The sequence below is a fragment of the Octopus sinensis genome, linkage group LG5 (genome assembly GCF_006345805.1).
Source record: "Octopus sinensis linkage group LG5, ASM634580v1, whole genome shotgun sequence".
NCBI lineage: Eukaryota > Metazoa > Mollusca > Cephalopoda > Octopoda > Octopodidae > Octopus > Octopus sinensis.
This window is the reverse complement of record NC_043001.1, coordinates 51,096,200-51,123,008: the sequence shown is the minus strand read 5'-3', so window position 1 is coordinate 51,123,008 and position 26,809 is coordinate 51,096,200. Positions and strand designations below refer to the sequence as shown.

Genomic DNA, 26,809 nt, shown 5'->3' with positions numbered 1-26,809 from the left:
AAAATATACCCCACCACACACACACATGTGCATACACATGCATATATACATAAATACATACATCCATGTTCATCCATTGGAGCAATGATGACCATCGAGTGATCATTAGGAATGACCGATGACCTACACAGTGACTTTGTTTATAGTGAAGGAGAGTTGCACACTGTTGACCTCACTCTCTCATTCATGATAATCTTCAATACAGTAGCCAGACCAGGTCAAGATGACTGGGGATGGAGACAGATGCAGTGGATGACCAAGATGTTTTAGTACGTTCATCTTGCTCTCTGCACTCCACAATGCATTGCTGCAGCCATCTTCTCTTCTGTTGAACCATGAAGGTTTCTTCCACAGAGCCTACCAGATCCAGTCTTCACATGCATAGGTAGGCAAGCCTTAATATGCTAATTAACCTATAGTTGGGACTCTGACAGGTGCTACTACTCTTTGTCAGCGTAGGCCTGGGAACAATAATGGCCAAGAGTGATAAAATCTTGGAACCCCAAAAATAGGGCCCACACCAGATGCAATGTAAAGTCATACTTGGGATGAAAACATACATACATAAATACAAAATAAATACATTCATTCATAGATACAGAAAGACAGATAGTCAGACAAGCTGGCAGGCAGGCTTGCAGTTAGACAGACAGACAGACAAACAGACTTTTGTGCTGGCCTGATGAAGTGCTACTCCAACATAATCAGCTACACATATTGTGTAACTTTCTGAACAAAATCACTTAAATAAAATTATAACATAGATGTGCTAAATTCATTATTTGATTTATCCATCCAGATGTCTATCAATCTGTCTATATATAGATAGTAGTCCAACAATGCCAGCTTGTAAGAAGGGACAGTAAATGATGATGATGATGTTGATGATGATAATAATGTTGATATACATAAATCTAAAAAAAATTTTTCCGTAATGAGATAAAAAACCAAGGCTGAGTAGATTTTAGAACATTGATAGATAGGTCTTACAGCCGTTTCCAGGATATTTATTATTTCCCTTCATCGGAGATGGTGTGAGAGGATAGTTAAGTAATAGTTATATATCCTTCTTTTATTTTTTACTTGTTTCAGTCATTAGACTGCAGCCATACTAGAGCACCACCTTAAAATTTTAGTCAAATGAATCAACTCCAGTATTTAATTTATTTTTTTAAGCCTAGCACATAATCTATCGGTCTCTTTTGCTGAACTGCTAAGTTACGGGGAATGTAAACACACCAACATCGATTGTCAAGTGGTGATGGGGAGGGACAAACACAGACACAAAGACATATTCACACATACTCACACACATGTGTGTGCGCATACACATACACACACATACATACATACATACACACATACATACATACATACATACATGTATATATATATTTCTTTACTGCCCACAAGGGGATAAACATAGAAGGGACAAACAAGGACAGACGAAGGGATTGAGTCGATTATATCACCCCCAGTGCGAAACTGGTACTTTATTTATCGACCCCGAAAGGACGAAAGGCAAAGTTGACCTCGGCGGAATTTGAACTCAGAACGTAACAACAGATGAAATACCGCTAAGCATTTCACCCGGTGCGCTAACGTGTCTGCCAGCTCGCCGCCTATGTATATATATATATACATACATATATATATACATATACATACATATACATGTATATATATACATACATATATACATACATATATATATACACATACATATATACATACATATATATATACACATACATATATACATACATATATATATATATAGGGAGAATTCACAAAAAAATAAAAGATGAAGACAGGTAGTGTAGACAACAAACAGATGTATTAGTATAACACTCGGGAAGTGGAAAAGTCTTTAACATTTCGAGCCTAAGCTCTTCTACAGAAAGGAACACAGAGAGAAACAAGGAGAGAAAATAAAGAATGTGTAGTGGTGCCAAGGTGCCACACATTGGGACTGAGCCAAAACTGATGTTACTAAGAAGGCTATTGTATGTGTGTATATGGTGTGTGTATGTGTATGCATGTGTGCATGTGGGGTGTTTATGTGTATGGTGTATGTGTGGGTATGAGGGTGTTTGTGCATGTGTGTATGGTTTATGTGTGTCTGTTGTGTGGTGTGTGTGCATGCGTGTGTGATGTGTTTGATATGTGGTGCGTGTGTGTGGTATGTGTATGTGTGTGCATGTGTGTGTGCTTGATGTGTGTATGATGTATATGGTGTGCGTGTGTGATTTTGTGTGTAACGTGTGTGTGTGTATGTGTGTGTTTGTGTGTGTGGTGTGTGCTTGAGTGTGTGGTGTGTGTGCATGTGTGTATGTGTGTATATGGTGTGTGTATGTGGTGTGTGCACATGAGTGTTTGTGATCTTGTATTTGCCTTGTGTCTCAACATTTTTCGCTTATTGGTGGTAAACAACGGCCTCATTTAGGTTCATTTCCTAGCAGTCCACTCTGTAAACCTGTCTGGGAGCAGGTGGATAGTGCTAATAGTATTTAGAATTTAGTTTTGTCAAAGACATGACAACCTTTCAAGTGTTTGGTGCTATTATAAAATCATACAATGCACCCAGTATGCTCACTAAAGTAGTTGGTGTTAGGAAGGACAGCCAGCCTTAAAACCCTGTTAAACGGATCATCATACAAGTGAGATGTGATCCTACAGTCCATCTTGGTGGCCAGTAACACCAAATAGGAGCTGACATGGACCATAATAATTCATTCAATCTATGCCAAGATGGAAGACGGACATAAAATAATGAGGGGGAGACAGAAGGAGGAATGGAATGAAGAGGAGGAAGGTGGAGGAGTTGGAAAGGAAGGGGAGGAAGAAAAGGAAAAGGAGGAAAGAAATGAAAGGGAGGGCGAGTGGTGGTGGTTATAAATAAAGATAGTAATCAGGAATGATGATGATGATAGGAAGAAAAGTGTTAAGAATAATGGTGATGTTGGCTATGAATGACAATTATAATGACAACAACAACGATAAAGATGAGAACGACAGTGATGATGATGATGATGATGATGATAGTGATGATGATGGTGATGATGATGATGATGACGATGATGATGATGACATCACCAACAATAGTCTTATTGAAATATCAGTATTTTTTTTTTTACTTACCACAGCTTGATCCCTGTAAAACACCTGCAGTGCAATAACTAACTACTTGAGGCTTTACTGAAGACAAGACCAAACTTGCATTCATTGCACTCAGCTGGAGAGAAAGGAAACAAAAACAAAAATAATCATTAATAGGCACCGACATGGCTGTGTGGTTAAGAATCATGCTTCACAGCGACATAGTTTTAGGTTCAGTTTCACTGAGCAGCACCTGGTCAAGTGTCCTCTGGACCAATTAATGTCTTGTGAATGAATTTGGGGAAACAGAAACTATGTTGAAGCCCATTGTATGGTCTATCCACTTCTCTTCTCATGATGCAATTTCAGGCAGTTTCACTAAAGTGAAAAAGAGTTATACTGATTCGTATTTTATTTACTGAAAAATTCAAAGGATGAAATTAAAAGTTATCCTTGAAGAGATTTGATCTCAGAGTGTAAATGTCACAAAGTGTTTTATCTGATGCTCTACCGATTCTGCCAATTCACTGCCACTGCTATAGTACAGGTATTTATTTTTGTTTAGTTAAGATAGAAGTGACATGAATAAAGAGTACAGAGCAGTGAAAGTAAATATTGTTCCATCTGACTCAAGGCTTTCTTCTGACAACGTAGGCACAGGCAAGAATACATGGTTAAGAAGTTTGTTTCACAACCATATAGTTTGGGTTCTGTCTAAATACACAGTTCTTTGAGTAGGGATCTATTTTGGATAAGTTTTCAGTCACTTGATGGATAATCTGTGAGCAAACTTTAATAGATGGAAACTATTTACAAATCCATCAGATGGGCAGTTCTCATTAATCCGTTGGCTGCCCTATTTGACACCACCACTTGGATCTTGCCTTCTTCCATCAAGTCTAGAAGGCCCTGAAAAGTGTCATGAATGTTGTTATTCCTCCTTGATTCAGCAAAAAAAAAAAAATGAAATTGGTCAAATTCTGCTTTAAGCATGCCATACAACCCCTTATAAATTTTTCTATTTTTCTGGAATTTTCAGAAAAGTTTTGTAAATTTGTATTCTACACACAAGAATTCACTCAACTATGAACAAAAAAAATATTTAAAAGTTTTTGAAATTTCTTTTTGATTTTAAAAACCTTTTAAAACTTTTCTTTTTAAATCACAGTTTAAAATATGAATAGTCTGAAGTTTTGGTTTAAATCCCAGCAATAAACCATTGATTGTGCTTATAGGGAGAAAGATATTGAAAAACATCAATACGTCAGACTGACAAAGAAGTGAGGAGGGTATGAGGTGGTTGTGAGACATGCTGAAAATAACAGCCCTTAAATCACACACCAAAAAATTTTTTTATTTAGTTTTTGCATGATTGTATGAGTTCCCATGTTTACAATACAAATTCGTAAAAATTTTCTGAAAAGCTCAAAAAATGAAATAGTTATGAGGTTATATGTGTGCTTAAAGCAAAGTTCTACCAACAATTTTTTTATAAATAAGTAAAAATAACAAAGTTGTGTAAATTACCTGTGTGTTAAGTTCATTGTTACCAATTAATGCTACAATCATATCTTGTGTCAAATTAGTGCTCTGGTTCTGAGATGGATTTAAACTGAAATAAATTTATATATAAAATAATTGTAAAGAAAACTATATAACCTTATTACTAAATATAATAAAACATAATTGGATTGCATTTCTTGGAAGTATGTGTGTGTTTGATTAGAGAGGATGAGAAATAGTAGAATCATAGGACTGTAGTTATGTAGAGAACTTTCAAGTGTGAAGGCTTGAACCTACCAATATATAGATATATCACTAATTGTGATTCATCTATGACTAAAAAGAAAAGCAATAAAAAGAAAATTTTCACCTGGAATAATCCACCATTTTCCTCACTGGTTAAAACACCTTTACTGAACATATTCATTGAAATACTCAAGAAAACCTTTTCACTGCAATGCATATGTCACCTGATTTTTCAACACACATACAATTAAGCTTTACTATTCTATCACTCTTAACACAGATGATAATAAAGCAGCATCTAATAGTAGGAAAATGAACAATGGTAACAACATTAGTAGTGGAATGCATTTAAATTTGAGATTAGTATCTGGTATAGGGAATAATAAGAACAACACATCCACATGATCAACTTTGACTTATGGAGATCAAAATAACTTATATAGTGAAACTGAACCCACTGATAGAGGAGAGTTAAATAGTGAGTACAACAATAATGTGACTTCTAATAACCCTAGTAGCAGTAATGAACTCCTCACAAAAATCTCTTCCAAAAACTTGAACATTGTACATAGAAGTATACGAGTGAACAAATACCTAACATAACAGTGCATCCAGATTGTCAAACCAATGGTAAATAAACAGATGTAATTGGATGTAATTTTAGAAGTGCCAATATTAGTCCTTTAGGTGGGAATTGTCTTTATGAAAATAAAGTTAATAAATGTGCTGCAGAGACTTAATAGATGCCAATATTACATAAGGTCTACAGTACACATTTGTGCGCTACCAAATCCTTTTAGAACCTCAAATTTAGGCAGCTTCAAAAGTTGCTGGCAATAGGCCAATAAGAGGCAACTGATGCATGTGTAAAAAATACTGCCATGCAAAACTGGAAGTGATGATACGGGACAAACAACTGTTATAGTGCATTATTATCCCTTACACCAAGATAGATGGCATTGCAAGATTTGTAGAGCCCTTTAGCCGTTTTGAATATCTCCTGTGTTTTCATACATGCCCAGTGGTCTTGACTTTATCTTGTCATTGGACATATTTAATAGATGCCCTTCTTATTTTTAACCCTTTTACATTCTAATTAGTCTGTCAAAAGTAATGCTTATTCATTCATATTGAATAATGCTTATTCATTCATAATCATGCATTATCTCGCAGCTTTGAGATTTTGAAGTTGTGATTGTTAATTTTTAGAATGACAGTGTAGGGTAGATGTTGGAGGCTGGATCTGGCTAGTTTTGATATAAAATAAGGTAGAATATTTGAACCAATTATGGCCAGTTCAAATGCTAAAGGGTTAAAGCAAGAAATCATTCTCATCTTACATCAGTGTCTTATGGTTCACACATGCTGAACATCTAAGTAATTGATGCTGGTGTATAACACATATCTGTGCCACTGAAATATCACTACTTAATAGTTTCAGGTGCACAGCATATGTAGTGAACAGTGGAGCAGTCACAATTCTCAGTACACTATACATGATTGTCTCCCCTGTTGAAGTACTGTGTAGTTAGATATCATTAATTACTTATGAGTGAAGCCAACAATGGCCAAACTACCATTGTATTGGAGAGTTTCGGGGTTTGAGACAATACTTACTGTTCTCCTCATGCCATCCCAATTGCACAAAGAATAATATCTTTAATTTAGCAAGAAGAATCTGTACAATTGTCTCAAACTCTGAAACTCACAATAAAAGACTCCAGGAACAAAAACAAGTACTACTTGAAAGACTGCATCCATTAATGTTACTAGACAATGGAATAGAACATGCCAAAGCAATAAATATCGAAGGACTACAAAAAACGAAAAACACTCCAAATACATCCAATACTCTACCCTTTATTACAACACACAACCCAAGAAGCACAAAGTTTTACAATATTATCCACTAGAACATCCCACTACTAAAACAGGACCCAAGAATGAAACAAGCATCCAAAATACACAATCATATTGAAGACACAACATACAACATACAAATTCAAATCAGGACAGACTTTTACTCTAAAAAATCACTTTATATGTTCTTCAAGTAATTTAATATAGGCTATCAAAAGTCAAAGATGCAATGAAGATTATATTGGTCAAACAAAACTTACTCTATAAAATAGACTGATTATTCACTGATAACAAATATGAGACCCCAGTACTAAACAGATTCCACTGAGTGGACACATGGACATATGTGCAAAAGATAAGTTCCCAAATTCCAGGTCTTCTCATTCAGCCTATGTTCAGTGAATATCATAGATGAAGCACGGATAAACAAAGAAAATACTTTTATACAGAAGTACAAACCAAAACTTAACAAACTTTAACAGAGTACGTACACAAATAACTATTTACACGCAAAATTCATTCTGCCAATTATCATGAGAAAGCTACACAGCTAACAACCTAAACATTATCCACTGAACTACATACAAACTGAGTGCATCATTTCATACAAAATATACTGCTTTGACCTCACTCCACAAGACAGACATCAGCTTCTATCAGTTATTGTTGAGAATACAAATTTCATTCCCTACCAGCACGCATACAAACAAACAACAGGCCTACCCATGGAATCCAGGCTTTCAGGCCTTCTAGCCATCACCTACATTAATGTCGAGTGCTCAACAACTGCCACTCCTGTGTTTTCTTCACCCAACACATAGATGACATTCTCATCCTCACATCATCCTTTGAAGGGGCTGACAAAATATCTACAACATTTTCAAATGTAGAAAACAACATACAATTTACCACAGAACACCCCGATAAAACTGGTTCCTTGTCTCTGCTAGACTTCCAGCTTAGAATAACAGATGAAGGTATTATATACACCAACTCCTATAAGAAAGCTGCCAGCAGAGACGTGTTTGTGCATTATAGATCAGCCCTACCCCTTGTTGCTAAAACTGGACACATAAGAAGTGAATTTACATATATTAGGAATAACTGTAACAAGACAGAGGACCAGATCACTCACACTGCACACTTAATGGATGTACTGAAGATGAACAGATACCCAACATCCGCAATGAATCGATTTAAGGATCAAAGGAGCCACAGACATAAGACCTCCTCTAACAATTGCTTCATGAAATTACCACATTTCAGTGAAAGCATAGGAAAAATTTCTTTAGACTTTTCAATAATTTCAGACAAGCATTACTATGGGTAAAGATTATCATAGAATGAATTTTCTTGATGTTACCTTTGGTCTTAATATTGGATTATTGGAACCGTTTTATAAATCAAATGATCATATTAGGTACATTAATGTAGCATCCAACTAGTTAAGAAAATTTCTACAAGAATTTCTGGATTATCCACTAACAAAAAATTTTTGAATCACATGCTTTCACTGAAATGTGGTAATTTCATGAAGCAGGTGTTAGAGGAGGTCTTACATTTGTAATGCTGCTCTAGCTAGGGCTGGGTGCCATAAAAAAAATTCAATATATACAAGAAGCAGGCGTATACAACACTGGTACTTCCTCCAATTGTAATACACATTGTACACCATCATACTGTCATGGTTTGGGAACTCACTCAGATAAAGAATGCAGGCTAGGAAGAAATGATCATATCAATGAACTACCAATGAAAACTCATAGACACATGTGATATAATAATCCTGTACAACACACTCTATCAAATAAGCCTAACAACAGATATAGGAATCAGGATGTCCCCTGGTTCAACCCAGTTTTCGGTTCGCATGTTTCAACCAAGACCACTGGAAAATTTTTTGCTGCTTTGGACTGGTGTTTTCCTAAATCTAATCAGTTTCATGCTATTTTTAATCGACACACTGTGACGGTGTCCTATGCCAACTCTGCTGATTTAGAGCAGTTTATGCATCGCATAAAACATAGCAAAATGCAGCAAAGGTTCAATAATACACCTATTGGATCTAGCAAACATATGCATCTAAATACCAACCAAGGAGATATAAGGTGCAATGATAAACCCCAATTATGATCAAATTGTAGTAGTAGAAATACTTATGATACAGCTAACACAGTAACAACATTGGTAAATGGAGTCAAGACTGCCTTATATACAAATAAATATAATAAATGCTCATGCAGAGAAAAATCAAAATGTCCTTTGATGAATCTCTGTATGAGTACATATCGTGTATATAAATGTACCATGCACATAAGGGGAAGGTATTATGTTTACATTGGGCAGATGGCTGATTCATTTAAGAATCATTGCCATAACCATGTTGCCAGCTTTAAGACAATCAATAAGAGACATTCAACATCTTTGGCAGATTTTGTATGGCGACTGAAGGAGGATAAAATGTAGTACAGTATAAGTAGGTCAATTGTAAGGCACACGAAACCATACAATATAATTTCCAGGAGATGCCAATCTGCTCCTAGGAATCTCTGTCTATTCTGTGGACTAACAAGAAGCTCATTAATAAAATTTCTGAACAACTCTCAAGATGCCTATACACATATAAATGTACTTCCGCACAATGCAATGGGAGTGGCTGTGTGGTAAGTAGCTTGCTAACCAACAACATGGTTCCGGGTTCAGTCCCACTGCGTGGCATCTTGGGCAAGTGTCTTCTGCTATAGCCCCAGGCCGACCAATGCCTTGTGAGTGGATTTGGTAGACAGAAACTGAAAGAAGCCTGTCGTATATATGTATATATATATATGTATGTGTGTGTGTGTGTTTGTGTGTCTGTGTTTGTCCCCCTAGCATTGCTTGACAACCGATGCTGGTGTGTTTATGTCCCCGTCACTTAGCGGTTCAGCAAAAGAGACCGACAGAATAAGTACTGGGCTTACAAAGAATAAGTCCCAGGTCGATTTGCTCGACTAAAAGCGGTGCTCCAGCATGGCCGCAGTCAAATGACTGAAACAAGTAAAAGAGTAACCATTAACATAATTTAATTTACTTTAAGGTATGGATGACTTCAGTTTACTTTTAACCTCCCCATCTACATCAAGTAGATAGTTAACTCACTTCGTTATCATGAGTGCACCAAACCTCACGTGCACATATGCTCACATTTTTGTGGATGCTTGTGCACCATGCAGCTTGCCCAAGGGCATTTATACATCCATATTTGTTAACGGTTATTTTTAATACTTTTCTAGTTGGATTGCATGTTCATTTCTCTTTTTTCCATCTGTGACTTTATTTTTGATCTTCTATAAATGAAAATATTTCCTCTGTCTGGCTACTTTCCTTTCTACAAAGTGAGAAGTTACATTGCAGAACCATTAGTTTAACGAGTTGTATTCATTTATCACCCAATGCGATACATCTGCACTGCCGGATACTCCTGAACCAGTTGTTGAGTATCCCACCCATGAGGGATTGATGCTAGATGTGTTGAAGCTATCGTCATGATTAATAATAAATTCTCATATATTCCATCTTCCATTTTTCATTTACCATATATATACATATATATATATATATATATATATATATATATATTATATATATATATATATATGTATATATATATATATATGTATATATATATATATGTATATATATATATATGTATATATATATATATATGTATATATATATATATATATGTATATATGTATATATGTATATATTATATATATATATATATATATATATATATATAAAGGAAGAAGAAAATGGAGATTGTGAAGTTAATAAGAGTTTATTATCAACAACAACACAATCATTATCTCTTACAGCTGTTTCAGTTATACACAGTAGTGAAGGAATTAAATATCAAGTTCATATTTCTGAGCATAATCTCTTCAGAGGAAAAAAATTTATATGTTTGTTTATAGATTCATTACTGCAGACTATATATATATATATATATATATATAAGAAATATTGAATTTCTAAATCTCTTGTAGAGACATGTATGGTGGTGGGGCGATAGAATGGTTGTATACTGTCAATCTAACAAGAACGTGACAGTAGGGGGTACACCACTGTTGTATAGCCCTAGGAGGCATCAAATGCCTCCTGACAGCTTCGACACATTTTTTTCCTGAAACACGGTGTCCCTAGATGCAGTTCCGACGGCCGGGAGTGTTTGTCTCCCCTTCGTATATGTATATAAGGACACAGGGAAAAAATGTGTCGAAGCTGTCAGGAGGCGTTCGATGCCTCCTAGGGCTATACAACGGTGGTGTACCCCCTACTGTCACGTTCTTGTTAGATTGACAGTATACAACCATTCTATATATATATATGCATATATAGATATATAAATGTGTGTGCGTGTGTGTACATGTCGCTCTCTCTCTCTATTAATCCAGTGCATGGTAGCATGATAAATAATACTTACACTATTCCATTAATACCAACTTGAATATTAGCCACATTTGAAGTTGAAGTACTTCTCTTCTTGCGAATTATATCTTGAGAATCTATAGCACATGCTTTGCCATTAATTGTTACAACTAACTTACAATCTCCTGTAGGACAAGAGACATCTGTGCGGTTCTCAAGAACTTCTTTCAAGCTTGCTTTTATCAGTTTACAGATGCTTGAAAACTGGCTGTCATCATATGGCTGTTTAAATTCAATGGAAAATTCCAGAGTAATGTTTTTCAAACTTTTACTAGTAGCTAAAAAATGAAAAGAGAAATAGAAAATTGTTAGAAATAGTTAAGATTGTTATCATTAATAATTTTATCTGATGCATGGATGAAAATAAGCATATTTTATAACACATTGGAGGTGTTGCTGTATTGTGATAATCATTAACATTTCAGCATTTAAACTAGTTATATATGGCCCAAATATTCTACCTGCTTTGTGTTCAGACCAACTGCATCTGAACTTTCACACCTACTTTGCAATGTTCTTCCAAAAATAAACAAATGCATCATCAAAATCTCAAAGTTATGAGTCTATGCTTGATTAGTTGAAAAGAATGTGAATAAATAAACATTACATTTGACAGAATAACCAGAATGCTAAAGGGTTAAATAAGTCTCTTTCCTTCTATGGACAGAATAAAATGGATCTAACTGACCAAGTTCCATATCTTTGATTCTCAATGATAGAACACCATTTAATCTGTCCATGTAGATACACTGCCAATAATATATAATCATTAAATGTATAGATTGAATCTATATCTGAAAATTTACAAATGGGAGATATTCTACATGTTTATATAAGTATATACAGATATATTATGAATTAAATACATTAATATTAGTATTAATATTTATATTCATAAAATGTAATTCTTATATTGTATTGAAACATGTGTGACACAGAATTAAAATGGTACCACATATTCCAGTTTTTGTATTAATAATCATTAAAAATAACAAGTTTGCTCAGCAAGTAGTTTGATTTATATAAATAGTACTTTGTTGATGATTTTATTCATGTTGATTAATCTTGCACAAAACTATATTTAGTACCATTCATGTACTTTTTCAGTTTTCTGTTTAGTTTTTTTTTTTTGAATGCTGAATCTTGTGTCTGGAGACAAGTAGCACACACAGTCTTTGTCAATCCTCTAAGACTAGTAAGATTCATGCTATCAATGTTTCTCTTCATCCATTGAAAATCAATGCTGGCATTAAAGATATGAGCAAAGTGGAAGTTCCAGATGGTTGACATTCTGGGGAAGAAGGACTAGGTGTAAAATGCTAGTGTGGAGCCTGAGTGGATTAGACACTATAAGAGTGACAAGAGAAGGAAAGATGAATTGACCAGAAATACCTAAGAGATGGTGGTATGACCCTAAGTACTTCCAAAGAAGAGAAGTTATTATAGTGGTAGGGCAGAAGACAGAGAGAAAAAATAGTGTGCCTATCAGCAAGAGTTTGGAATATGTCTATGAGTAAATTTGTGTCTCTCAATTTGGCTGGTACGTTTTTGGATGTGGTAGAAAATGTGTGTCCATTTTAGATATGGAACAATACTCCATTGAGAGCATCACCAGAGATTTGTAAAATATCAATAATTGTTAGAAGTTTATATATCTTCAGGTCCTGAAAGAAGAGCTACTTGTTGACATGTGATCCTACCTGAATATAAGTATGTATTTTTATCAGAACAGCTCTTTGATTGTAGTGAGAGCTAAAATTTAGAATAATTGTGTGCGCTCTACCTGAATTGCTGCTTATATTCAAAGCAAGGTGTTTTCTTGATATTTTCTTCATATGAATATTTGTAGGGTTTTTTCCTCTTCAAAGAAATAAGTTTGGTCTTTTCCTCATATGAGAATGCTTTCAATATCTTCATTTATAGGGTTGTTATAGATTTGGTGAATGGAGTCTAGGTTGCAAGCAGATGATACTTGGTTGGGGAAGGTGAAGGGAGAACAAAAGGTTGCATCACCAATGTAAGAGTGGGTGATCATTCGTGCATGGAAAGAGAAGAGTTGGGGACAGAATTGAACCCTGGTGCACATGGGAATCAATAAAGTAAAGAACAGAAAGAGCTCTTTCAACCCCCAATGCAACACTGAGACTCTAGCTTTGTGTTCTTGAGCAAGACACTTCATTTCACATTGTTCCAGTCCACTCAGCTGGCAAAAATTAGTATTAAAATAAAAGCAGGATGGTGAGTGACTGAAATGGTAGAGTGGTGGATTAAATGCCTTGTGGTATTTAACAACATGCCTTTCCATCTGAATTCAAACCCTGCCAGGATTTTTCTGAGCTTGATAATATAAATATTAGTCAAGTTTTGAGGTTGATATCTATAACTGACTGCTCTCTCCCCACCCATCCTTCATCCTCCTAAAAATTGTGGCCATATGCAAATATTAGAAATTATTATATCAAATATTGGAAATAATTAATTACTTTCACAGTCAATTGAATCACTAGCGAGTACTAGAAAAGAATATACTTTGCTAAGGAAGCCTAACACAATTGAAACATTACCAAAGTTGCACTGTGTAGTAGTGCATAGCTAAGTGGTTAGGATGTTGGACTCATGATCATAAGATTGTGGTTTCAATTCCCAGACCAGGCAACACAATATGTTCTTGAGCAAGACACTTCATTTCACATTGTTCCAGTCCACTCAGCTGGCAAAAATAAGTAATCCTGTGATGAACTGGTGTCTTGTCTTGTCCATGTGGGGAATTTATATGCCATGGAAAACAGGAAACCAGCTTAGGAGTTGGCATGACACCGGGATGTAACTTTATCTTTACCTAAAGTTGCACTGTGCACACCAAAGATGAGATGAAATTAACATTAGTCCTTTAGCTAATGCTTTATCTCCTCACAGCATGCATGATTCGTATTTTAGTTAAACCTTTTGATACCAATCCACCTGAGACTGCTTTTGGTTTGGTTTTATGATACAAACGTTTTGTTTTAAATGACTTACATCAAAATTATATTTCAATTTATGTCCCAAACACCAACTTAATAATGATAAGGTTATTTTATTACATTCTTCATTATTTTTTAAAGGAATGAAATTAAGGCAAAATATTTCAGCAGAAATAAATGGCTGCAAAATTACCAGCCTGCCAGAGTAATCCCATATTCCCTCTCTCTCTTTCGGAGAGGCACTGAGCAGCTATACGCACACATACACACACGGCAGTAACTTCCACCTACCGAATTCAATCACAAAGCTCCGGTCGGCTCGGGGCTATAGTGGAAGACATCTACCCAAAGTGCCACGCAGTGGGACTGAACCCGAAACCATGTAGCTAGGGAGCAAGCTCCCTAACCACACAGCCATGCCCGCATATTTTAATTAGAATTTCTGTTAAAAATTTAAAGAATTAGATCATGACATTTCAGTGAGCCTGCTTTAGCATAATATATGCAGCAGTATATATATGAAGTTAGATATTTTACCACCTCTTCTGAGTCTTGATTATATTGCAAACTAATTGAAACACACAATCAGTTTACCCATTAGAAACTTATTAGAAATAATCTATCTATCCACTCAGTCGAAGTCGACTCTTGGTTACTCAATGGATCAGTGTTCTCCAGCCAGTTCTATCCTGGGTCACTTCTTTCAGATTGGCTATGTCCATTCCTGTGTCACTCTTGATGGTGTCAAGCCAGCAGGTTCCTGGTGAGCCTCTTCCTCTCTTGCCACTGACAATTCCAAGCATGATGTCCTTCTCCATGGATTTTCTCCGCATAATATGACCAAAATATGTCAATCTATGCTTGGTGATCCTATATTCTAGCGACAGTTTTGGATTGATCTGGTTAAGAACTTCTCCATTGGTGAGCCTCGCTGTCCATGGAATCCATAAATGAAAGGGGATTAGAAATAATAGAAAGGGTTAAATCTTTGGACTGATTACTTTTTATCCTTGACCAATTGATTATCTGGGTCTGTTATCACTCTTCCCACCTCTCTCCTCTCTCTCTCTCTCTCTCTCTCTCTCTCTCTCTCTCTCTTTCTTACCTCAGATATAATTTTAATTAATTTCAGTATAAATATATTATAACTGTAAGAAGGTTTGAACCCAAAGCAACAGTATCTATATTCTGTCACAAGTATCCTAACAAGTGTCACAAGTATCAAAAATACAATAAAAGTATCTCAGCTCACCTGAACAAGGTGGATATTTGAAAGGAACTGACTGGTTATGCTTGCCCCACATGTGATAAGGACCACAGGCATAAAAACTGGGTCCAAGTAATACTAATTTATGACTAGCATCATTACATTTTGGCTTACACAGCAGTGAATCATTTTCTGTCCAACAATGTTGCGTGCCTTCAAATGGATCACTTGGTTTTTTACATTCAAATTCTGTTGAATAAAGTAAAAATTAAAATATTGTGCATCAGCTAAATATGAAGAAGAACAAGATTTTGAAATAAAGAATATGCAAATACAAACCTTTTAAATGATAATGAAGTTTAATGTGAGAAAACATTTATTTATTTTGCTTTATTTTTGTATTAGGTTTGCAATATTCTTGATGTGAATTCATGTGTTGAAATAAATCCTGATGTCTTGGGAGGGTCATTACATCAATAATAACAATACACACACTGATGCAATGCCACCTCTTTATTCATATATATATATATATATATATATATATATATATCTTACATCAAACGTAAACAAACATAAGTTTGTTTTTGAAGCACTGAAATGTATTGTAGTATAAGTAGAAATATATATTTTTCAACACGTAATTACTGATAGAACTGTATATATAGGATAAAATCAGGGCTGATTGCTGACAGATTTTTATGCTCTGTAAAGATTTTATCCTAAATATGCTGTTCTATCAGTACTTATGTGTTGAAAAATATATCTTTCTACTTATAATATATTATATATGTATGTATATATACTGTGCAAAACATGTCTATATGTACTGTACTTACGGTGGTTAAAAATTCTGAAAGTGCACACAGCTGATGAATTGTATTGGTCAAAACCAATGTAGATCACAGTATAGTCATCCCAATCAAAATTGGTAACTGAAAGTATAAATAAAATGGGCTATGTTTAACAACGTTTAATGTAGTGTTTATATAGGTGGGTGATACAGAGATTGTGTGGTGGTAGGTCTAATATTCTTAGTGTTGTGGTGGTGGTAGCTGTGGTACTAGTGGTGGTAGTGGCAGTGGGTAGTTGCAGTAGTGGTAGTAATGGTATTGATGGTGACAATAGCAGCAGTAGCAATGGGGGTGTTGATCTTAATATCAGTGTTATGATGATAATGCCTGTGGTGATAATAGTGGAGATGATGATGGTGCTGGTGCTGGTGTGGTGGAGATGCTTCACAGTATCTATTCTATATTTCTATGTTCTGAGTTCAAATACTGGTTGCTCTCACCAAAACAGAAAAAGTAAATAAACGATATTTGTTCTGGTTCTTAATGTTTTTAATGTTCTTGGAGTTCACTTTGTTGTAAACAGTTGGGTGGTTTTGGTCTCTGGTTCAAGGATAATTTCTTCCCTTCTTTCCACCAGTCTCCAAGACCCTGCAAAAAATATAAGGCCATGGGCACTGCTCTTCCCTCTCTGACATTTTTAACTCAGTTTGACGTCCACTTTTTCATTACTGTATGAGTTAGGTAAAATTCCTTGAGACAGAATTTCTAAGGCCAGATGCCTTCCTTGTCACCAGCCTTCATCTATTTCAAGTAAGGTAATTTTTCCCATTGTCCTCCACATTTTCGTGGAAAATTGAAAATAAATTACACTACTTATATGATATTGCTGCTCATGACTCAAGAAAGAAGACGAGTATTAAAGCAAGAACGAGCACTGTGCATAGCAGAAACATCTGGCCCAGAGTCACAAAATCTGACACAACAAAACTTGTGCCATGGTATGGGAGCTTTGTCACCTACCTCAGTGAGTGGCCCTTGGCATATATAGTGTCACAGTGGAAGGGGATAAAACACCTACAAAGCTGCTTCTCCATATGATGAGACATCGATTCTTACACTGTCAGCTTACAAGTGTTTTCCCAAAATATGTGACATTGCTGCTCATTCCTGACTATCACGGTGTCAAGATGAGACAGTCACACATTCATATACACATACACAAACACAAACACACATGTATGCACACGTGTACACGTACACACACATACACACACACACACACACAGACTTACATAAATGCAAACACACATAAATTTATACAATGGGTTTTCATAGCCAGCTTGTGTTATTGTTAAATACACATGCTCCAATGCCAAGCATTGAGACTGATCCTGAAACCACCTGGCTAGAAGCAAACTTCTTAACCACACATACAAAAAAAATCTTAGTTTTCCATGAAATGTGTTATTATCAAACAGAAAATTATTAGAAGAATCATAAATATTAAACGTACCTTCTGGTTTATAATTAGAAATAACTCTGTCAACATCTTTAAACTCTGGTTTGTTCCACTTCAGAGTACTCCAGGGCTTAGATATATACAGCTTGTCAGAGGGGCATTTAATCACGGTTGGCGATGATACTGCAAATAGAAGTAAGTTTTATTTTATTTTATTTATTTTTAATCTTTTGTTCTGAATGTAATGTACAAAATAGATAGAAATTGCCAAAAGCATCACATTGTAATCATCAGTCAACTTTATTTGTCTATCTATCTATCTATCTATCTATCTATCTATCTATCTATCTATCTATCTATCTATCTATCTATCTATCTATCTATCTGTCTGTCTGTTTGTCTGTCTATCTGTCTATCTATCTATCTATCTATCTATCTATCTATCTATCTATCTATCTACCAGTCTGTCTGTTTATGTGTGTCTCTCTCTCTCTATATATATATATATTTCTTTACTACCCACAAGGGGCTACACACAGAGGGGACAAACAAGGACAGACAAACGGATTACGTCGACCCCAGTGCGTAACTGGTACTTAATTTATTGACCCCGAAAGGATGAAAGGCAAAGTTGACCTCGGCGGAATTTGAACTCAGAACGTAACGGCAGATGAAATACAGCTACGCATTTCGCCCAGTGTGCTAACGTTTCTGCCAGCTCGATATATATCAATCACCCAATACTGTTCCTGCAACCTGAGGTGCCACCTAGATTCCACAACACCACTGTCTATCACCTTGGAGATACCTTTAATTCATTCTCTCTCTCTCTCCCAAATGTGAAGACTCCTATACAAAAACCTCCTCTATGATTTTTTATTATCCATTAAGGACTAGACAAAGAAAACGACAACACAATCACGAATGATACAGAGCAATTTGGGGTCGATTAAAAATTTAACATGATTATATATAAACGAATGATTAAACAACACGAGGGACGTTTTTACAAATGGAGTGGGGCGGGGATTTTTTCGGACACCATGGACTCCGCCTCATCCCTGACCTCGGTTTTTTAGCTTATCTCGCATCAACAAGGGACCTTTTATACACAACATTCTTCCATCTTTCATCGAACACTTTCTTACTCAGGCACCTCCTCTCCAGCACTATTTGTCTCTTTAGGTGAAATACGAAAAAAATTCACCAGGCCAGGACCAGAGATGAAGTTGCCTGACATCAACCCTCTCATCCTTGTCTTCCATACTACCTGTTTTGCAGTTGCTACCACAGAGAGAAAACAATTCTTACATTCTTTCGTTAAGAAATCCGGCGGGTTAATTTTCACTATAGATTCAGTCGATAGCTGTGCTCTTCCTCCACTTGACAACAGTTGTTTGGCAAAAACCCACATATCTGACACCTCCGGACACTGCACAATCACGTGCGAGATGGTTTCCCTGTCCCGCCCACATCTTGGTCAGATCAGGGTGTCCCAGCCACTATGCCTTGAGAGTTTATCCTGATCAGGTAAGGCTCCACAGTACACTGCCATGCCAAGGACTTCTGAAAATTATCCAGGGTCTTCGGCTCAAATGTACATTGGAACAGTCTGGCCAGCTGATTATCGTTGAAACCTAGGGTCTCCCATAATGTATCATTGCATCCGGCCTCTACAAACCCTCTATAGAAAACAGCGGTAGAACCACTGCCGCAGGCATTGCCCAAGCGACAAAAGAGCAGTAGTGCCTTGCGGCACTCCGTGAACCACGTACCCAACTTCGATCTATGATAAAACCAGGTTTCCCATCCACCGAAACTAGTGAACCTGGGAAACATCTGTTTCGCCATCGGAGACCACACCTGTTTTGGATTGATCCAGGTAGAGCCACAGAGCTCCTCCACAAAAAGCAGAAGAGATATCTTTCCAGTTTGGTTAACCATGAATCAGGACAAGGAACAACGGCAAGGCGGTAGGTGATCACTGATGCGATAAACACATTGGCTACCTCCGCCCTACCTTTCAGGGATAACCACCGCCAAGACCAGGTCTTGACTATGTGGGTCACCTTGCTCGATACCTCGTCCCAGTTCTTCTCTATTTGGAGGTCTGGTCTGAACCAAACCCCAAGCAACTTAATCGGACCCTCTGTCTAACGTCTCACGACGCTGTCTGGGGGCATCGACTTGCCTCTCCAGGTGCTGAGTTGCAAGCCAACTGACTTTTCATGATCAACTTTTGCTCCTGCCACCGTCTCGTAATCCTCAATGGCCTTGTCTACTTTATGTAGGAGGTCCACTTTAGTCACGATGATAGTGAGGTCATCTGTGTAAGCTGAAACCAACATTCCACAACCTGGTTGTCTCGGGATGCCACTCAGTTTTCGAAGCAATGGCTCAAGAGCCACTACATACAAAAGCGGGGAGAGCTCCATCCCTTGTATCTTAACCTCCATCTAGCATACAAAGGCAACATCTTCCTACCTTGGGTTTTGTTGACTTACAAGCTAAATGATGATTTCAATAGTGTAAAAAGCACCCAAGTACACACAGTAAAGTGATTAGCATTAGGTAAGGCATCCAGAAGACACTGGAATATGATGCAATCCTAGACTAATTGGATCCTTGCTAAACTGTTCAACCAACATCAGCATGGAATATAGATACTAAGTGATGCTGATGATGATGATATGTATGTGTGTCTGTTTGTCTCTGTGTATGCACATATCTGTATATATATATATATATATATATACATGTTTCTTTATTAGCCACACAGGGTTGCACACAGACGGGACAAATTACAAGGTAGAGCTTTTCTTTTTGGGGATAAAATAGGGGGTTTGGTTTTCGATCAAAAGGGATCGTAAAAGGAAAGAAAGAGGAAAGCAAAAAAAAAAAAAAAAGGAAGGGGAATAAAAATAAAAGGAAAAAGAAAAAATCGATAAATAGGGATCGTTACCACAGAAATGTCAATATAAAGTGTAAAGGGGAGGACAGGTGAGGTTTACCCTCTGGAAAGAAAAACCTACGGAAAAGACCACGGTAACCTCGGTCAATGAAGTCACATGTTATATATATATATTTTTTTTTACAAATAAGCAACTCTCTGTATTAATTTTTACGGTTCATCGGATCATAGTCAAGATGGCTTCGTCATTCATACGTGCCATCCTTGCTACATTCACCCATCTTTTTTTAAAACATTCGCTAGACAAAACATGCCTCTCTACTCTCCCTTTCCTTTTCAAGTGATACTTGAAGAAGTTGATGAGAGATTGACCAGAGAGGAAAGTGTTTGTCTCTAATCCTTTCAGGCGCGTCCACCAGATACATTATTTCGCCATAGCCACAAGTATAATAAAAATAGCTCTTCCTTCCCGTTTGAAGGAAGGAGGCGTGACGATATTAACGATAGACTCGGCTGATAAACCGACACGTCCCACACGTGACAGCAGTCATTCGACATAAGCCCACAGGTCGGAGATTGTTGGACACTGCACGATTGCGTGCAGAACGGTTTCGTCGCTCTGACCGCATCTCGGGCAGGTCGGCCCCGTGTTTCTCGAGCCATGCCTATAGAGCTTATCCCGAAAGGGTAGCGCTTCTCGGTAGCACTGCCAGGCCAGGGGTCTCTGGAAGTTGTCCATAGGTCCCGGCCCGAAATTCGTCTCAAACAGGCGGGTCAGGTATTCCTCGTCGACGCCCAGGTTCGCCCCAAGATCGTCGTCGTACCTCCCCTCCACTAATCCCCTATAGAATGTTGTGTTGAAGTCACTCAAGGTCGACCAGGGACGGCAGAGTTGCTTGAGAGCAACGCGACACTCGTGGTGCCATTCGCCCTTCCTCGGCCTCTTTTTGATCCACGACTGCAGTTCTGTCATGGAGACGAGCTGCGGGAAAGCGTGCCTCACAAACGGCGACTACACGTCGTCTACATAGAGCCGGAGATGTCGCAGTCTCAGCGCGTGTCTGCACATCATCAACCACGGCATGCCCAGCCATCCTTTTAACGGGTGTTGACAGCAAATGGATCGCCTGACCATCGGGACGCATCCTTTCCACAAGAAGCGGAAGAGAATGCGTTCTAGTTTGGTGATGGTAGGGTCGGAACAAGGTACGACGGTCAGGCGGTAGTAGATGATGGACGCGATGTACGTGTTCGCCACCTCCGCCCAACCTTTTAGGGACAGTTACCTCTCGGCCCATTGCCGGGCGAGAGTGGCCACCCTACTTGTTATCTCGTTCCAGTTCTTCTCCATTTGGAGGTTCGGACCGAACCAGACCCCGAGCAACTCGACCGGGCCGTCCGTCCAGCATCCCACGATGGAGGTGCTGGTGGACGGCATGAGCTTGCTTCTCCAGGTGGCGAGCCGCAAGCCCACTGACTTTTCTCGGTTGATTTTTGCTCCTGTCACTGCTTCGTAGTCTTTCAGTGTCTTGCCGACCAGCTCGATGTGCTCGTGGCTTGACACTATGACGGTGACGTCGTCCGCGTATGCAGACACGCTCGTCCCGCATCTCAATTCTCGCGGGATGCCCCTCAGAGTCGCCAGCTTCCGCAGTAGTGGATCGAGAGTCAATACGTCTAGAAGCGACGAGTGGGGTGGGGGCGTCCCTGACGGACCGAACGTACAATGTCGAAAGGTCTCGATAGATGTCCATTTACGCGAATTACCGAACGGATACCTCTGTACAAAGCAGCTATCCAACCGCGGAAGACGAGACTGAAACCAGCCGCTCTCAGGACTGCCTCCAAGTATCGATGGTGTACCCTATCGAAAGCTTTTGATTGATCCAAATTGATCAGGGCCCCACCCATGCCAGGTTCCTTAACTACTTTGTCTATGATGTAGCGCATCAGATAGAGGTTGTCATGGATGCTCCGGCCCGGCACGGCGTACGTTTGCGTCTTGTCGACCAGTTTCTCGATGACAAGTGCCAACCTCTTGGCTAGCACCTTGGTCAAAATTTCCAGGTCTGCATTGAGCAGAGTGATGGGCCTAAAATTATCTATAATGTCCCCCTTGTTTGGATCTTTCTTCAACAGCGTTACGGCTCCTCGACTCACAAAACTGGGTATGCTCCCGTTTTGCTGCCAGTTGCAGTATACCGCTGTCAAAACGTCTCCAAACAAGTCTGACATACAATTGTAAAACTCGTAGGGCAGACCATCCAAACCCGGCGATTTGTCTCTCGAGCATTCTGCCATTGCGTCCCGCACATCTGCCGCCGTGATGGCACCTTCGTAGCACTCTGCCTCTCTTGCCGAGAGTCGTGGCAGGCTGTGCAGGTAGGCACTGAAGTCCACCCAGCGTGCGGTTGTCATGGTAACAAGCTGCTAATGACATGCTGTCTGTTGATTGGCTAAAATGGCCCAAATTTCCCAAATTTAATTCCAAATAACATCAGATTTTTAATTTATGGGATAAAGTAATTGGTTGATCGTAATCAATATTCAGAGTTACATTGATACACAAAATTGAAAGCAATCCGAGAAAAATTAAGTGGGGCCCATTTTGCGAATGAGAAAGACTAGAACCAATAAGCAGCACAACGCCAAATAATGTCAGTTTAAAATTCCTTCTCCCTTTTTTCATTTTTTTTCTTTATCTTCAAATATTCCTACCAGTCAACGCCAAAGAAAGTCAGCTGCAAATTTCTTCTCACTCTTTTCTTTTGTTTGTCTTCAAACATTCCTATTCAGTCGTCAATACACAAGCGTTAAGTTGTATTATACACTTGGTCTTCAACAATAGAATGGCACTTTGCAATTCATGTGAATCAACATTACAAGATGAAATTCGCCGATTTAATAATGACAGTGAGACACTAGATTTCTTTCGCAAACACAATGTTATTCCCAGTTCAGTAGATTGCCCTAGATGTCATTTAGCTTGTACACTCCGTGTAAACACAAGCATCTTCCGATGTCAAAGCACTGTTCGCCGTCGAAGACAAAGGCCCATGGAATGTGGATATTCTATATCCCTATACGACAACACTTTTTTGGAGCGGAGTCAGATACCACCCTGTAAAATTTTCTGTTGTTTGTAAACTACTTTCTCACAGACTGTTGGTCTCATGCATTAGTTATGGAGAATTGAATGCCAAAGTTTGGGACAAGACCCTCCAGGATTTTCCAGATGTATATCACTGCATATCTCTCCCGCCTTCACTCCAGGGAGAAGAGTTTTAATACTTTCAGTCTTTCTCAGTAGCTGATATGTTGCATTGAGATGATCTTCTTAGTGTAGCTTCGTTGAATTGCTTCGAGTTCTGCTGTTATTGTGTGGTGACCATAGTTGGGAGCAGTAATCCAAGCGGCTGAGAACGAAAGTTTTCCACAGGACCATCAGTGTCTCCTTCTCTCTTGTTCTGAAATTCGGAGAATCCATCCAGCTAGCCGCCTGCATTTTATCACCAAATTAGTAATATGCACTTGGAAAGATGCCCAGGTCACGCACTGATTTTGACTCAGGAATTACAGTTCTTCCTGGGCCAGGGTATCCAGTCTGCATGTCGTTTACCTTTGTGTGCCGGTAGCGCAGGGCCTGGGACTTCCCTGCATTAAACTGCATGTTGTTGTCCTCAGCCCACCTGTATATTGTATCCAACTCCCATTGCAGATGTGCAATATTTTCAGGGTTTTGTATTGTGTGGGAGACTTTTGTGTCATCTGCATAGCTATCGAGGGAGGCCATCTTAGCAACTGAGGGCATGTCTGAAAGGGCCACTATGAACAGCAGTGGCCCCAAGACAGTGCCCCGTGGAACACCGCTTGTTATTTGTGTTTCCTTGGAGGTAGCTCCATTGGCCACAACTGCCTGCTTTCTATTTTTTAGGAAGTTGTGCAGCCACTCTCCAAGTTTTCCGCCTATGCCGAGACCACGTAGTTTGTGACAGATTATACCATGGTCGACTTTATCAAGGGCTTTTGCAAAGTCGAGATATATCATATCTACATTTGAGTCATTTAGTAGCTGTTTTAACATCCAGTCATAGTGTTGCAGGAGCTGTGTTAGGCAGCTTCTACCTGGTCGAAATCCATTCTGGGTGTCAGTCAGCAAGTCATTTTCTACAAGGAACATGATTAGTTTCTTGCGGACTATTCGTTCCATGACTTTGCTGATGTGTGAGGTCAGAGAGATAGGCCTATAATTTTTAGCATCTGCTCTGTTTCCTCCCTTATGGACAGGGTATATTACCCCATCTTTCAATTTGACTGGGAGCTTACCACTTGCAAGAAAGCTCTGAAAAAGAAGCTGTAGCGGTTTTGCAAGGGCTCGTTTGCACGATTTGAGACAGATCGCTGGAAATCCATCACGTCCAGCAGCTGAGTTTGTGTCAATCTCATCTATGACCAGTGTGATATCATCATCTTCAATGTTGATGTACTCAACTGTTGCCTCTTTGGCCACAGGTAAAGTGACAAAGAATTCTTCTGGGTTGTTTATTTGCCTGTGTCCTAGAGGTGTAGTAAACACACTTTGGAACTGTTCGTTCAGTATTTCACTTATCCTCGTGGGATTTCCTGTGAGAGAGCCATCTTTTTGGAAGAGAGGTCCTATTCTCTGGTGCACTGTGGCTGTCTCTTTGGCAAACTTAAAGAAAGCTTTAGGGTTTGACTTGATATTTTCTATTAACCAAGCTTCTTTATCTGCTCTCTCCTTTTCATGAGACTGATGCAGACTTTTCTCAATTTCCATTAGCATTCTCTCGAGACAAGACTTCTCACCACTTTTGGTGTGCTTGCTCAGGTGGTTCGCAATCCTTGTCCGTCGTCTCATAAGAATCTCCCTTTCTCTGGGGATCCTGATTTTGTGTGTGCTGGCCCTGCACACTAGGACATATTTGTCACATATGACTTGTATTATGGACATGAAACGTTGTGTTTCATGCCAATGTCTGGTGTGGAGAGACATTTAGGCCAATCCTGTTTCAGGATCTCTTTCTCAATCAACTTCCAATTTGCTTTATGAAAGTTTAATTTGGAGAGATTGTGGATGCTTCGTATAGGCTGTGTGTCTGCGGGGACTTTTGGTCCATACATAGACAGCTCTATTATGTTGTGATCCGAGATCATTGTCGGCATCACTTTAACATTATGGATAATATCCATATTGTTTGTGAAGCAGAGATCCAGTATATTATTTGCCCTGGTTGGTTGCAACACTATTTGCTCCATGAAAGAGACATTTGTGAGATGGAGCAGGGACTCTGTCTGTGCTTGCTGATGGTGTGTCATCCCTGGGAGCATCTGCCCCCCAGGCCATTCCACATTGGGGAAGTTAAAGTCACCCATGAAGAATACACTGTTGTGTTATTCCAGGCTGGTGAGAACTTCCCCTATTTTTGTTAGGCAGTCTTCAAACATGCCTGTGTGATTTGGGGCATCCGGTGGGCGATATGTAGTACATATGACGATATTCAGTTGTCTTATGTGTACAATTTGAGTGTCACACACTGAGTTTGAATATGACAACAGGATCTGGGGCGTGAGGTCATCTCGGATGTACACTGCAACTCCACCATGACTCCTCCCTTTTCTATCTGAGCATATGACAACATATTGTGGTATGTTTATTTCTGCAACCCCTATATCAGGTCCAAGATGCGTTTCTATGAGTGCCATGCATATAGTTTGATTGCATGCCGCAAGGTCTCTCAGGAATGAGATTTTCCTTTTACAGTTGCCGCGCAGCAGCCCTCCTACGTTCAGTAGAAATATTTTTGTGGTGTGTGTGTTGGTGTTTGTGGTGGCCATCCTGCATCTGTTGGTGGTGGCCTTATGTGGTGGTAGTTCCAGCTTTGTGTTTGTAGCCAGGTCAGCTACTGGACAATTTTTTGTGCCATGCACAAAAAAAGATTGCTGTTCAGCTGCTGCCCTTCTCACATCTGGGTGAAGCTGGCCATTTGTTGGGCTATGCAGTATCTTTTTTGGACCACGCACTACATCTGCATATCGTCTTTCAGGAGTAGTCAGTGCGCCATTCTTCCTTCTTTGATATTTTTCTTTTTCTTTTTGTTCTCCCTGCGGGAGGGATTTTTGTCTTGGGTCCATGCGGTTTTGGCAGGGCTTCTGATGTGCAAAACGACAGTTTGCACCATCGTCGCCATGCCAGCAGTCTCCTTTCAGGTAGAATTTGCAGATGCTCCTGCTTTTGCCCTTGTAGCTCTTCTGGTTGAGAGAACACATACCTTCATT

The 26,809-nt window shown here is 38.7% G+C and overlaps 1 protein-coding gene across 5 annotated transcripts in view; it reads right to left on the bottom strand.

Moving 5' to 3' along the window:
- LOC115212292 overlaps nt 1–26,809 on the bottom strand; it is a 284,252-nt gene that overhangs the window by 39,700 nt on the left and 217,743 nt on the right. For all 5 annotated transcript variants that reach the window (XR_003881705.2, XM_029781135.2, XM_036503427.1 and 2 more), the window contains 6 exons: nt 17,656–17,784; nt 16,188–16,283; nt 15,394–15,597; nt 11,174–11,456; nt 4,627–4,711; nt 3,142–3,235 (listed from right to left, as the gene is read on the bottom strand). Coding sequence is in view for 4 of the 5 variants with exons in the window: in XM_029781135.2 (XP_029636995.1) it covers nt 3,142–3,235; nt 4,627–4,711; nt 11,174–11,456; nt 15,394–15,597; nt 16,188–16,283; nt 17,656–17,784 (891 nt within the window). In the remaining variant the exon portion in view is untranslated. The remainder of the gene's footprint in view (nt 1–3,141; nt 3,236–4,626; nt 4,712–11,173; nt 11,457–15,393; nt 15,598–16,187; nt 16,284–17,655; nt 17,785–26,809) is intronic.